Source organism: Poecilia latipinna, unplaced genomic scaffold (genome assembly GCF_001443285.1).
Source record: "Poecilia latipinna isolate Pla-1442-1.1 unplaced genomic scaffold, P_latipinna-1.0 Scaffold204, whole genome shotgun sequence".
NCBI classification, from domain to species: domain Eukaryota; kingdom Metazoa; phylum Chordata; class Actinopteri; order Cyprinodontiformes; family Poeciliidae; genus Poecilia; species Poecilia latipinna.
In genome coordinates this window covers 435548-450179 of record NW_015112820.1, presented here as the reverse complement: position 1 = coordinate 450179, position 14632 = coordinate 435548, and the positions used below count along the sequence as shown (strand labels likewise).

Genomic DNA, 14632 nt, shown 5'->3' with positions numbered 1-14632 from the left:
GTTTTGAGGATTAAAATCCACTTTTTCTTGTTAAAAGCCCCTAAAGTATTCCTTAAAGCTCACCCTCGTAACGATTCTAAGTGAGAAAATGTTTGTTCAAATACTCGTAAAACAAAACGATGCCGCCATCTTTTCTAAAGTGACGGTTTTTCATGTTTTCTTGTTTTTCATGTTCTCTTCTTCTGATCTTTAGAATTTAAAAATGGCTTGTAAGTTATTTTTAAAGCCGTTAAATCTTCTACTCTAGAAAAAAGCTGGGTTTTAATCCTCGTCATCTGACCCGTTCAGTTTCTTCCTCTCTCCAGTGCAGCTCGTCTGTCCAGCGTCGCGTCGCAGCTGCATGCTAAAGAATCACACCGTTAGGTTTTTCTCACGTTTTGGGGATGAACCACTGAAAGTTTAGTCTCTTCTGGTTTACATCACCGCCTCGTTTTATTTTCTTTTGAAGCATCTATTTAAATATTTTAGTTTTGTTTCTCTGGAGGTTGTTATAAGCTATGCACACACCTCGCCTCCCTGAGCTTTTGTTTTTCAGTTCAGTGATTCTAACAAAGGATTTTATTATATCTAATTTAGTTTGACTTAAATTTTATAGACAACACAGGTGGAACTGAACTTCCAGTTTCCATATAGTTTTTTATTTTCCTTTTTATTTTTTCCTCCATATATTTGTGCAGAAATGACATATAAACAATAAAAATGCTAATCTGAATTCATGTCTGATTGTTTTTCTTGGAATCTGACTGATTTGTTGTTTGCTGTAATATTTGAAAGGGGTTTTTTTAAATCACAAGATTAACAAAATGAAAAAATAGTTTAGTTTTTTATTTAAAAATCTGCAGATGTGACTCAAACTACGGATGAGGATTAGAGCTGCTGAAAATAAATAAATTCAGCCTATTTTTTTCACAGAATTCTGACTTCGGAGAAATAAAATCAGAATAATGTGAAAAAATAAACTGTGAGCATAAATTTAAAATTCTGAAAAAAAGTCGTAATTATTTTTTTCCAGTACCCCTAATCCTCCTCTTTAAGAAATTTCTAACAATAATTTAGAAAAACTAAATAAAAACCTAATATTTTGTGTTCTAACCAACCACCAGCAGAGGGCGATATACACAAGCTTAAGTTTTGTGTGAAATTGGTAAAAAAAATCCATCTTAACCTTTGATCTGTTGTCATGTTTTTGTTTCTCTTTAGAAAAAAGCTGGACATACACAGAAGAATATAGTTGGTTGCCTTAAACTTTTATAAAAATAAAGTAAATTTAGTTTATTAAGAAAAGTTGATTAAATGCACTAATGATGTTGCTGTTTCATTAGGGATTTTTTAAACACTTAAATCCTCTGGAGAAATGATCAAAAACATAAAAACTAAGTATACATTAACATATGTTATAGTAATGGAACTAAAGATGATAAAATAGTAATAATCTGAGTACAGCATGCAGTTTTGTATTTGAAGCTTAAAAGCAGACATAAAATATGCTACTCTTTTTTTATTGCAGAAATTAAAAACGAAAAAAAGTCCTAAAAACAAATTGCAATCTTAAAATGCAAACTATTAAGTTTTAAATAACCACACCTTTCTTATTCTTTTTCAGTTCCAAACACAGTGACCTAAATGCTGCTTTTATTGCTCCAGACTCCCTAAATGTCTTTTATTTTCTCCAATAATCACCTGACATATTTATTTGATGGGGCAAACACACCTGAATGTGTATTAACATAAGAGTTCAACAACAATTGCATCAATCTGGTTTCAGTTTAAGTTGCTTATGCATGAAAAAAAACAAACATTTTAACTCCACTTCTGTTTAACGTTTGCAGATTCAGTCTCTTTGTTCTGAGAACTCGAAGTGAAGAGGACTTCTATGAGTACAAAAACGCTTTAAAATCCTGAATCTTTGTTTTTTCAGGCAGACAAATTTACCTGATTTAATGCGACTGGTCCCATAGGAAGATTTGAACTTTTTCACAAGGACTTTATGTGACAGACCAACACAGATTCATCAAATCAGAAGTTTGTGTTTCAGCAACACGGCAGTTCAAAATGTTTTACACCATACAGTAAAATCAGTTAATCCCATCACTAAAATCATCAATACGTATCAAATGTGTTGATTGATGGTCCAGTTATAACGATCAGAAGTCTAGATTTTAAGGAACTCTGTGTTTCGGCTGTTTTGCAGTTTTCTGGAAGTTTGTTCCAGATTTGTGGTGCATTGAAGCTGAATGCTGCTTCTCTATGTTTGGTTCTGGTTCTGGCGATGCAGAGCAGAACCAGAAGACCTGAGGTTGCTATGACAACAGGGGATCTTTAATGTATGGTGGTGACACTAAAAGACGCAGCTAAAGATAAACGCATGGATACATCTAGATGGGACATTAGTCCTTTAATCCTGAAGATGTTGTTCAGGTGACAGAAGGCCGACTTTGTAACTGTCTGTATGTGACGTTGAAGGTTCACACCCAGATTTTTAGCCTGATTTCTAGTTTCTAACTGTAATAACTGAATCTGGGCACTAACACTACGTTTCTCTTTAGGTCCAAATGTAATAACTTCAGTTTTGTTTCTGCTCAGCTGGAGAACTTTGCAGCACATCCGCACGTTATCTGTTCTAATTATATGCCCAGAGATTGGACGGTTTAAGAGCCACCTGGTGACATCGTCATGTAGAGCTGTGTATCATCTGCATAGCTATTATAGATAATCTTATTTCTTACTGTAATAAAGATATTCAATCAATCAAATTTTATTTGTATAGCACATTTCAGCAGCAAGGCATTTTAAAGTGCTTTACATAATTAAAATAAAAACAGCATGTGACATTGAATAAACAGTGAGAAAGGGAAAGACATTTTGAAAAAGATTAAAAATGATAAAAACATTAGACAGTGTGACGGAGAAATAAAAAGAAGTTAATAACTAGATGAAAAGTAAAGATAAAAACATTGAAGACATCAAAACCCGCAATTTAGCCATAAGCAACTCTAAACAGGAGGGTTTTTAGTTGAGATTTAAAGGCACCCAGTGTTTCAGCTGTTTTACAGTTTTCTGGAAGTTTGTTCCAAATTTGTGGTGCATAGAAACTGAATGCTGCTTCTCCTGTTTGGTTCTGGTTCTGGGGATGCAAAGCAGAACCAGAACCAGAAGATCTGAGGGGTCTAGATGGTTGGTACAGCAATAACAGACCTTTAAGGTATTGTGGTGCTAAACCGTTCAGTGATTTATAAACTAACAAGTATTTTATAGTCTATTCTTTGAGATACAGGGACCAAGTGTAGGGACTTTAAAATATTGAATTGGAGGAGTCCGAGGACTGAACCTGGAGGAGCCCCACATGATTCCATCCACACCAACGAGACGCCAACATCAAATAATATTATCTCAGGGGAAAAGAAGACATTTTTATTAGTGAAAAAACAAAAAGAATGTTTAATTTATTCTTCAGGTTTAGGCTTATGACATGAAATCCAAATTTAATACCTCGATGTTTGTGGTTGTGACAAAATCACGTGATATGAAGTATTTCTTCAAGGCACTGTTAGCGATTTCTCTCTCTGCGTCTCATCTGCTGATCAGAGCAGATCTTGTGGCTAACACCTTAAGGTGATGACAGCTTCAGATATTTTGATCTTAATGTTCATAAAGTTTCTGTAACTTACAGTTAGGCTGAGCTTTGACAGACGTGACGCTTCGGAGAACCCGTCGAACTCTGCAGTGCAAACTTTCCTCCAGAATAAATGTCAAACGGAGGATTTGTTTCCATGTGGAAGCTGAAAAACGGCAGTAACTGTAAAAGCACAGAAACTAAATTAAATCTATAGAGCATGAAGGGAAAACCCATGACGGAATAAGGATTTTCCCACTTAAAACGGGAGTTTCTCAGTGTATTTTAAGTTTTTATCTTTGGGTGTTGTGTTTTTGATTTCAAATATAGAAGAAATTGCATTTGGAAATAGATAAAAATGAGAAAAATCTGCAATAAATTAAAGATATTTAATGGCTTTTAGTTCACATGAAGGATCCTTATTTTAAAACCTTAATGTATTGAAAAAGAGATTTGCTTTGCCTCTCTGTATTTTATCCCTCATTATTAAAAAAGAAAATCAGTTCATCTGTTTACATTATTACACTGCAAAAGCAAAATCTTACCAACTATTTTTGGTCTAGTTTCTACAGCAAATATTTTATTACACTTAAAATAAGACAAAACTAGCTAACAATAGCTGGTTTTCGCTACATGTAGTTTTAGCTACATGTAGTTTTAGCTGCATGTAGTTTCTGCTACATGTAGGAGCTTGTTTAAAGTCAATAATTCCTTTTAATATTGATTTTTTTTTAAAAGTACTAGTTCTACTGGCAAATTATTTCACCTCTAACATGGAAAAATAACTTGGAACAAGAAAGCAACGAGTGGTTTCTGGATGAAAAATCAACAAAAATCATTTGTCTTGTCCAGCGGCCGGCGCTCTGGTTGGGTTGCTAGGTGACGAGTGGAATTTCACTGGGGTTGCTAGGTAACGCCGCAGTGCCTTCTGATTTGTGACATTACATTCCGGAGGTTTTTGAAACAGCAAAATACATTATTATTATTATTATTATTATTATTATTATTATTATTATTATTATTATTATTATTATTATTATTATTACATTATTGCTAAAAACTGACAGGATGGCTATGCTGTTAAATGCTTGGGTGTTTATAGAAGCAGTTGAGACAAAAATGGAAGAATAAAAACGTTCAAAATGTGAATTTTGCAGTATACGTCCTATTTAAAGTTTCTTAAAATATTTTTTTGTCAAAAAAGTCACATTTTGTTGATTAAATGATTGATTTGAAAAACCACATCCAACATCCAAGGTGGTAAACAGTTTGCATACACTGCAAAAACAACATATTACCAAGCATTTTTCCTTGTTTCTGGTGCAAATATCTTAGTACACTTGAAATAAGACAAAACTAACTTACAAGTAACTTTACAGAAAGAAGTGGGCCATGCTGTAAGTAAATAATTCCTTAATATTGATGAAATATTTGTCCCACTTGCAGGTTGTTTAATTTATAACAAGTTTTCCCATGCAATAAGTAAAATAGTCTTAATAAAACTAGTACTTTTAAAATGAATTGACTTTTTTTAAAAGAAAAAAGATATTATCTTGCTGAAAAGTTACTTGTAGGTTAATTTAGTCTTATTTCAAGTTAACTAAGACGTTTGTATTAGAAACTAGACCAAAACTATTTGGTAAGATTTTGTGTTTTTGTAGTGCATTCATGGTAAGATAAACCTATTTTTATAAAACATTTCAGCAGTAAGGCATAAAACAGCAATCAAGCAAAAAACATTGCATCAGAGTGATATGACGACAGTTTAAATAAATGTGTTAAAATTAATGTTTAGTTGCATTTGTGCAGAATGTAACGCAGATACAGTAAAACACTCGGCAGTGAAAGTGAACCTAACGTCTAAATCTGCAAACCTCCACTTGCTGCAACTGAAACCCGTAAAAACGCTTCATCTGAGTCTAAAACGGTGGATCTCTGGCGCTCGGCGGGTCTCAGATTCGCTGAGATAAGCAGACCTGCTCAGTGTAAACTTAACTCGCAAACTTTATCTGGCGCTGAAAGTCGGGAAACTGAAATTCAGAAGTTGGCGAGCAGACGGCTTTCACTCGCTAAAAGTGGCAGAGGCAAACTGCAGACTTGGCTCGTTTGGCAGAAGCTGCCCTGCGTGTGAGGAAGTGTTTGGACCCACTCTACAGGAAACAGAAGAAAGTTAAAAGTTTCTTCTTATGCTGAAGCGCAAGAGAAACGAAACAAAGTGGATTCTTTGTATTTGACATTAAACCACAGAGATGGTTTCAGACAGGCCTGCTTGGGTTGGTTCGGTTTCCATTCTGGGCAAAGCAGCAAGGATTGCACCACTGAAAACGGTTTTAAAATCTAATCTTTAATAATGAAAAAGCTTTGTGGCACAAATATGTCAGTCTTGGTCTTCAGCTGTTCTTTGAAACTGTAAGATTTGTTTTGGTTATTTATTCTCCTCAGGTTTTAAACTAAAACACATCAGTCACCCATTCCTCCTGATCCCTGTTTGGAACAGAATCACTTCCTACACTGCAAAAAACACAAACTAGGAGGATATAGTGCAAAAATCTTAGTATACTTAACTTAAAAGTAAATTTTCAGCAACATAACAGCTTGTGTTAGGTCAATATTTCCTTAATATTTATGAAAAAGTTCTAGCTCAATTGGCAGATTATTTCACTTATAACATATTATATCCATATAATTATGGATTAAGATTATTCAAATGTTTTATTTTTTGTTTCACCAGAAACCCTCAATTTTCCCGTTTCTTCCTGCTAGAAAAATCCCCCTTTTTCTGGTTTAACATCAAGTTGACATGAAGCGTTTTCACTGCGCTCTTGCATCTTGTTGCATATGCCAATGCGTCTATGTCAGCAATTATTTCAAAATTAACATTATTAGTATCGGATGAGTCAGCTTCAGTTATACAAGAGAAAAAAGACACTTTCCTCACTTCCTTTTTGCACTAATTTTCCTTTGTATCATTAGATTTCTTTGATGAGATTACCAGTATCTCCTTTTCTAACCACATTGACGCACTGCATCAGGTTGTGCCACATCGCTCTTTGTCAAATTTCACACATTTTTTGCTTTAATCTGTAATCTTTTCCTGGTTTCTTTGAAACAAAGTGTGAAGTCACTTACATGCAAAGTGTGTGCAGAAGCATTTAGGTGTGAATGACTCAGTAAAAAGAAAACTGTTATTACTGGCACCCATGAAATTGCAAATCTCTCCTGAAATGATTTTACTTTCAGCAGTTAGTCATCAGCAAATAAACATTTACAGTGTAGGCGAAGCTAAACAAGTTTCGGCTACTTTGTTTTTTGATGCATTCAGTCTTTCAACGTGTCTTAATGTTGGGAAAAATTTCACATTTATGGTTTCTAAATTGTACGAAAAAGGTCAGAACTGAACTCTTTCCTCAGAATTGCCTCTAAAATGTTGCTTCCAAATCCATTATATTCTTAATTTCCTCCAATTCTTTCTACATTTAATGATATTCTGAGAGAAAATTTCAAATATCTTCTAATCCTTCTTCAAGAAACTTGATTTTTAATCAAATGGATTACACAAGTGACGTTGTAGCTGTGAAGCAACAGAGTATTTACATTTTTATTAAGCTTGGTCTGCTCTGTCTCTCCAGAATCCAAAGAAATTTTATGTCATAACTTTGGTAATTATTGGTGTATAACCATCAGAGCTAATTTTAAGTTAAGAATATCTTGTTTTCCTGTGTGGGAAGTCAACCATCATTCACTGGGGGATTACTTTCACTCTTAATTATCTATTTACCAGAACAGGAAGTGACTGGGACCCCAAAGGCAAATACAGAAGTTTGATTCCTGGTACGATGTAGTAACATCTGAGAATTATTTCCTGTTACTGATTCCTGATTCTAACTGCACACAACCCTTGGCTCAACCCAAACTAGTGCAATTTTACTATTTTGGTGATTCACCAAATTTAAATCGCTTCTGCTGTATGTGCAGTTTACTGATCTGTATTTTGCTTATTTTCTGAATGAAGAAACCATCTGTCCAGATCTTGAACTCCAGATTAGTTTGGTGAAAATGTGCATAAGTTTGAAAACTATTTTGTCAGTTAGCTTGTTTTGCAATATATGGTAGAATATACATAAGATAATAGAAATTAAGTAGAAAAACTCTTCTCTTGTAATTTAATTGCTCAGTTTTACTCATGATAATGTAAATTAGGTCATGATTTATCCTTTTTTTTCATAAACTGGGTCCTTACTGCAGCTGTCTTTCTAATGGCTTCTAATGGTTGTAACAAATGGGGCTCAAGGAAGGAAACTCAGTGAACCTTTGACAGGATCTTGCGCATCAAGCTTCACTGATCCACACAGAGATAAAAGAGACTAACACTTCTCCAAAATGTAGACATTTTGTAGCTTAAGCTGCTGAAAAAGATTCATTCTGTTTAGAAAACACATACTTTGTGGTCTAACTATTTTTCCTCCTTGGCCTTTAACCCAGTATGAGACATAAACTACTGTTTTTCATATAATCTAAAATGTGTTATGTGCATCTTATTTTAGATATATAGCCATTTATTATTTAATACTCTTCATAAAATTATGTTACCCAATATTTAGTTATGCTTGTTGTGTTATGCTATATAATGTTACTTGATGTTGCTTTATATGATGTTATCTAATGTTATGTTATGTAATTTTTTAAACAATGGTTATCTACACGATGCTCTGCTATGCTATGTTATGTTACATTATGTAATTTTCTGTTACCTCATGTTACTAATGTCACGCTATGGTACACCACGTTATGCTATGCTAAGTACTGCTACTTTATGTCTCGCTACGTGACGTCATGGTGTGCTATATTATGTTTGCTAACGCTTGTTGAGAGTTGTGTTATGTAAAGTTAAGTGACGCCATCGTACGTGACGTTACATGTGTTGTTACGCTACGTAATCTTACGCTACGTAATAGTACGCTGCGTAATCTCACGTTATGTCGTTTTAGGCTATGTAATGTTATGCTACATAAAGTTACGCTACGTAATGTTACCTTGTCTAGCTATACGACGCTGTGTTATGTTACAGTATATTTAATAATGTAATGTTTTGTTACATGATTTTATGTTATTTGATATTACGTTCTTTATAAGTTGCCTAATGTTACATCATGTTACTTTACGCTACGCTACGTTACGTGATGCTTCGCTACATGGCACAAGATTGCGAATTATTTAACACAGCCATAATTAATGTTCATTTGAAATAGAAATAATATGAAAACAAATGGAACTTAACTTATCTAATATTTTTTATTAATCAAACTAAAATCTATTTACTAATTATTCAAATTTAAAGAATAACAATTTTCACACTAATTGGGGACAGAATGTGAGACTTTAGAAGAGATCAAATAAATAATGTCTGATTTATGGATAAATATAACCAACGTTGTAAAACATTATCTTTATAAAACGTTTCTTAATACAACCTTTTTGTGGTAATACCTTTGTAGTTTTTTTATTTTCACTTTCTTATGTGAAAAGTTGAATTTTTTTTAGCATAAAAATACACAGTTCTTCCTAACATCGAAACCCATTCAATAAATTACAGTATTATTGAAAAGTCCATTTATTTCAAGGACTTTGTCATATTATATAGATTAAATACACACTGAGAAAAAGTATTTCTGTTGATTATGATGATTTTCTGCTTATTTAAAAGTATTTAGTTAAAAGTAAAACCTGCTTAAAGGTTGTCAATTTTCAAAATGTACATTTAATCTGGCAAACGCATATTCTAATTTATTGAATATGACTGAATATAAAAACTGCATATTTCCTAGTCTGTTACCAGTTCTCTTCTTTTATAGTTTCTATATTTATTTATATGTGGACAGCAGAAAATTAATTCCAGCAGATTATTTGTAAAAAGTATCTGCTGTGGTAATCATATGAAAATACTCCAAACACCCAACTTTAGTTAAGTCAGCAAAAACCCCAGAAAACCTCCAGATGCAACAAGCTCGGCCTACATTTTATTTATTTTTTTCAATGTTCAGACGGGAAGAAGGTGTCCTCACTTCCTTATTTGCAGCTTTAAAAAGCCAGACTCGACTTCATTCATTCACACATCGTTCCCACATCCTGACCGGGGCTGAAAGCTAAAAGAAACCTCTGAAGATGAACAAAGCTGTGTTCCTCCTGGTCGCTCTGACTCTCTTCTGCTGCATCCCTGAGCTGCATGGTGAGCAAATCCTCTCTGACTTTTATTTATTCAGATATTTAAGGTTTATTCTGTACTTTCTGGTGTGCTTGTGCTTCTTTTGGCATTAGAAAACATGTAAATAAAGATAAGACTTCATTGAACTCCAATGTGGAGAGGACAAATCTCATAAAAATCAAATTTTTAATCTGTCAGCTTTAAGAAGAAACAGATGCAACCAAAAGCTAATTAGCATAATTTTAAAAAATGTGAATTCTTCTGCAGCTTCCAAGTTGGGATGCCGCTGCATAAAAATGACCTCTCAACGTGTTGCTCTAAGAACCGTGGCCAAGGTGGAAGTGACGCCTCCGTCAGGACGGTGCCGCCGTTCAGAAAGAGTGTAAGTAACCTCAGTTGGAGATGTTTCCATCTGCGGCTTCAACAAAGGACGAATACGACGAATTTTCACTGTCATTTCACACAGAAACAGAAAAAATCTCAGACATTTTTAGAATAACCTCAGAAATCTTCTGGAAAAAGCTTTTAAGAAGTTGAATCCTCCCCCTCTTCCCCCTACAATTTTTTAACATTTATTTAATAAATTTTCTAGAAAAATACTTAACTTTTCAAACAGAAAATTTATTAAAAGTTGAAAATGTTTTGACTTTTGAAAATTCCAATTTATTCTAGAATTTTTATAAAACGTTTTTGAAAAAGATTTTCACAAAAAAGCTGCAGACATTTTTCAATAAAAAACAGAACACAATTCTGAGATTAACTGAGAGATCAATCTCAGGAATTTTCTCGAAAAAGTCAGTTTTAAAGTCAAAACATTTTCAACAAAAGAAACCCAGAAATTTTCCTTTTTTCCCCATAAAATTTCTAATCTTTTTTTTTTTTTTTAGAAAATTTTATACCTTATAAACAGAAAATTCAAACTTCTTTTTTTGTAGAATTTTTTTTTAGATTTTTCCAGAAAATTTTAAAAAGTTTCATATTTTTGACTTTTCAAAATTACAAATGTCTAAGTTGTTTACAGAAAATCTTTAGATTAAAATAAAAATTTCTGAGCTTTTTGGCAAAAAGTACTTTTCTTTCTGTCAATCAGTGATTTATTGTCACTTGCAGAGTTCAGTTTGTGTTTTCAAAGTCGTTTTTTTTCTTTCTTTCTCTGCAGCGTCATCAGGAAAAACGGCTCCAAGGTTTGCATCAGTCCAGAAGCCAGTTGGTTCCCAGAGTTTCTCAGCAAACTTAACCAGTAAGAACTTTTTATTTTTGTTTTATTCTTCTACAGCAAACCTGAACACAGAAATGTTTGTAAGTCCAGCGGTGGTTGTCATGGAGATATGCAGTTTACGTGTTAGTGTAGATATTTTAAAGCTTCATTAAACAATCAGACATAAACTGAGAGCCCAAGTGGCATTTTCTGAGTTTAAAGGAGCTCAATCTTAAAAGTCCCACAGTCAATCTGTGAACTTTTAAGGAAATTATGGATGGATGGATCACAACTGGTCTGGGTCCAGATGGTTAGAATCATAAGATGGCATTGTAGATAGAAGAAAACAAGTACATTTTCACAAAAAATAAAAAAAAATTGAGATTACTCTCTGAAATTTCCTGGAAAAACATGGAAATATGTAAATTTGCTAAGTTAAAAATTTGCTGGACATAAGTCAGAAATTTGTTGAAATGTTTTTCATGAAAAGTTTGGGATTAATAAAAAAAAATCTCAATTATTTTTCTAGAGAAATTCTGAGATTAATCTTAAAAATTTTTTAGTGTTTTTTTATTTATTTATTTTTTTAGCAAATGTGAAAAAAAATTCTATCTTGGGCCTAATATCCTGCGAGAAAAAAATAACCAAATATTTCACCTACATCCTGATTGTGATCATTGTTAGCCATAAATACTGACAGCATTCATAAAGCCATGATCATCTTTTAATAGGTTTATTTTGATTATCTTTACAGATGTTTTCTCCCTGTTATTAATCTATAAATACATTTTTAGTGGTTTTAAGAGGATTAATGTGATAAAAAGCCTGACTGCTTGTTGTAAATGATGCAGGAACCAAGTTTTGAAACAAATCAAAGTATTTTTTGCCCCTTTGACATGACATGTATTCACTGGTATGTTGTTGTGTTCAAAGGCTGGGCAGAGGCTGCAGGCGCTGCTTCTTGTATTCATCATAAATTATTACAATAATGGTATTAATACTAATTTGTCCTTTGCTATGGATATATTTTCCATCCATCCATTTGTTGTGTTTACTGTTTTTTTGTTGCAGAGTAGTGTTGTTTCTTATTAAATCTCTGATCTGAACACAACTCTAATCTTTTTCTTTGTTTTTTTTTCAGGGATTATGAAAACATCAATTCATCCACTGTTTCTCCAACAACCTTCTTATTCTGATGATCAACCTGAACAGGAAGTGCTTCAACTGACAAAACCTGAACATAATTTTAAAAAGCTGAGCCAATGTCAAGCGTAAAAGCCCGTTTTATTTTTTAAGACTTTGTTTTCATTAAATGTTATTTTATACAGATTTTTTTATTCAGTTGTAATGTTATCTTCAACTCCATGATTTTGTAATTTGTTTTAATTAAAGAAATAAAGAACAAAACTAAATGACTCCATAGTGTCTGATATTTTATTGTCTTGACTTTGAGAGGTGGTTATTTGTTTGGCTTCAGTTTCTATACATAAAGAAGACAAATCCTCATGGAAAAAGCAGCTTGATGACTGAAGGAATTGCCGAAAGTCAGAGAAGCAGCTTTATAATCAGTTATATTCACTAAGTTTGTGCACAAAAACAGAACTAAACATTTATATTAATATATACAAATAAACCCAGAGAAAGAAAGTCCTAAAACGCATTAATGCAACAAAATCCCTGCAAAACATTAAGTTAATGAAAAAGTCCAACCTATAAAAAACCCGCTTCCTTATTTACAGATTTATAAACAAACTTGACTTCATTCACTTTCAGGTTGTTCTCACATCCTCTTTGGTTTAGGTTGAGCTGAAATAAAATAAGTTTTGGTCAATTAATGTAACATATGAATGCTATATTGCTCTATGATGCTTTCTTACATCTTTGTGTTTAATATTATTGGAATGTCTTTAGTTTATAAAAGCTGATTGGGAAATATAGCTTACATGTATTTATTTAAATTGGTGCTAAATGTGTGAAAGTATAAACTGAAACTGAAAAAAGGACAATATTTATTCATTTTTTTCTTATTCCTCTCATTCGGTTCAACAGTTGTAGATGTTGTTGGCTTTGGGCAGGATAGATCTTCTGTAGAGGTCAGTGTTACAGTGAGTCTGAAGAAGCCTCTGACTAAGACACTCGCTGATGAAGCAAATCCTCAGAACTTTCCCTAATTTCCTTAGTTTTATCAATTATGTATAGTGGTTCCACAAAAAGTTTGTAGTGAATATCTATTGGTTTGTTGTTGTCCCCAAAAGAATGGGCAGTCATAAAAAAGATGTCATGTCTTGAGTTCACACACCATGCAGATTTCACTTCATTTATCTCTATTTTCATTATAGGAACTAAAAACAAAAAAACAAAAAAACAAAAACAATGTGATGATTATCGAGCTCAGAAGTAAACAGAAACAAACAAAATCCTAACTAGTACTAACTGCTATTATCTCTGTCAGATATTAAAATTAGTTTAATCTGTCAGTGAAAAACACTTTCAACTCCATGATTTTTCACTGACAGATTAACAGAATGATAGGAAGATATATCTTTTTATTAAGCCACAAAATGTAACTTTAAAAAACTTTACTCTGAACAATAAACAGAATTTTCCCCATGCTGTTCTGTTGGATGAACACTGTGGTAAATTAACAAAAAATATAAAAATAAAACCAATGTAGCAACAGGAGCTTTTACATCCAACATTCAGAGTGGTTGGTGATGATTGCAAAGAAATGAATAGGTGAAGAAAAGTTGATGGGTTAAACTCTGACATTCTTGGTCTCATAGGCAGTGTTGCTGTTGGAGAATCTGTACCGACTGTATAAAAATAAAATAAATTTTATCCAGGACAAACAGAAAGCTGTTACAAAAATAGTTTGACTGGAGATGTTCTGTGATGTAAAACCAGCTGAAAGTCACCTTGTATGCTTCTTTAAACAGATTAGGGCTATACAAAACATGTTCATTATATTTTTTGTGTAAAATCATTCTTAGATAATGATATTTTTGTACTTATTTTGAGTTCCTTTAATTCAGAATGAGTTATTTTAATATCTCGTCACTTTAAACCTAAACTTTAATGTAAAAATTTAACAAGGTCTTTCCTGCCAACAGCATTTAATCTCCCCTTTGGGATAAATAAAAAAAGTATCTGTGAAGTAATCCCAGTAAGGTGCTTGCCATTCCGGGGTTGCTAGGTGACGGGCTGGGCTTCGCTGAGGTTGCTAGGTAACGGCGCAGCGCCTGTTGAATGTGACTTAACGTAGGGGAGGTTTTTGAAACCTTTAATTTTGCAAACATCAGAAGAGTCCCTGGAAAGTGCTTTTTATCAACATAATTTTTTTTAATTCAGTTAGAGCTCAGTCCCTCTAAAATGCTATTTCCAGTCCACCAAGTTATATTTCGTAATTTGACCCGCGATATTCGCAGGCGTTAGACGCCAGAACCGCCCACGAATAGCTGAAAATACTTGAGACTCCCTCTGAAACGTTTAAAACTTCCCATTTTAGTAGTTCAAACCCCATGTTTACCTTACTATGCCTCATTACACACTGTGGAAACCGTTTTAACCATAGACATAATATAAGCATAGACGCCTCATGGACCGCTCCGGCGCAGGAAAT

The 14632-nt window shown here is 33.2% G+C and overlaps 1 protein-coding gene across 2 annotated transcripts; it reads left to right on the top strand.

The window, feature by feature from the left end:
• The first annotated feature begins 9478 nt into the window (after nucleotides 1-9478).
• LOC106946763 (C-X-C motif chemokine 2) lies at nucleotides 9479-12396 on the top strand. 2 transcript variants are annotated; one of them, XM_015031375.1, is made up of 5 exons: nucleotides 9479-9839; nucleotides 10083-10197; nucleotides 10975-11055; nucleotides 11947-12004; nucleotides 12155-12396. In XM_015031375.1, exons 1-4 carry the CDS (start codon nucleotides 9776-9778, stop codon nucleotides 11987-11989), a joined length of 303 nt encoding a protein of 100 aa, XP_014886861.1. In that variant the 5' UTR covers nucleotides 9479-9775; the 3' UTR covers nucleotides 11990-12004; nucleotides 12155-12396. The 2 variants fall into 2 exon arrangements, with proteins under 2 accessions (XP_014886861.1, XP_014886860.1); XM_015031374.1 differs by lacking the exon at nucleotides 11947-12004 and having other exon boundaries at nucleotides 9489-9839; nucleotides 12155-12390.
• Nucleotides 12397-14632: the final 2236 nt, after the last annotated feature.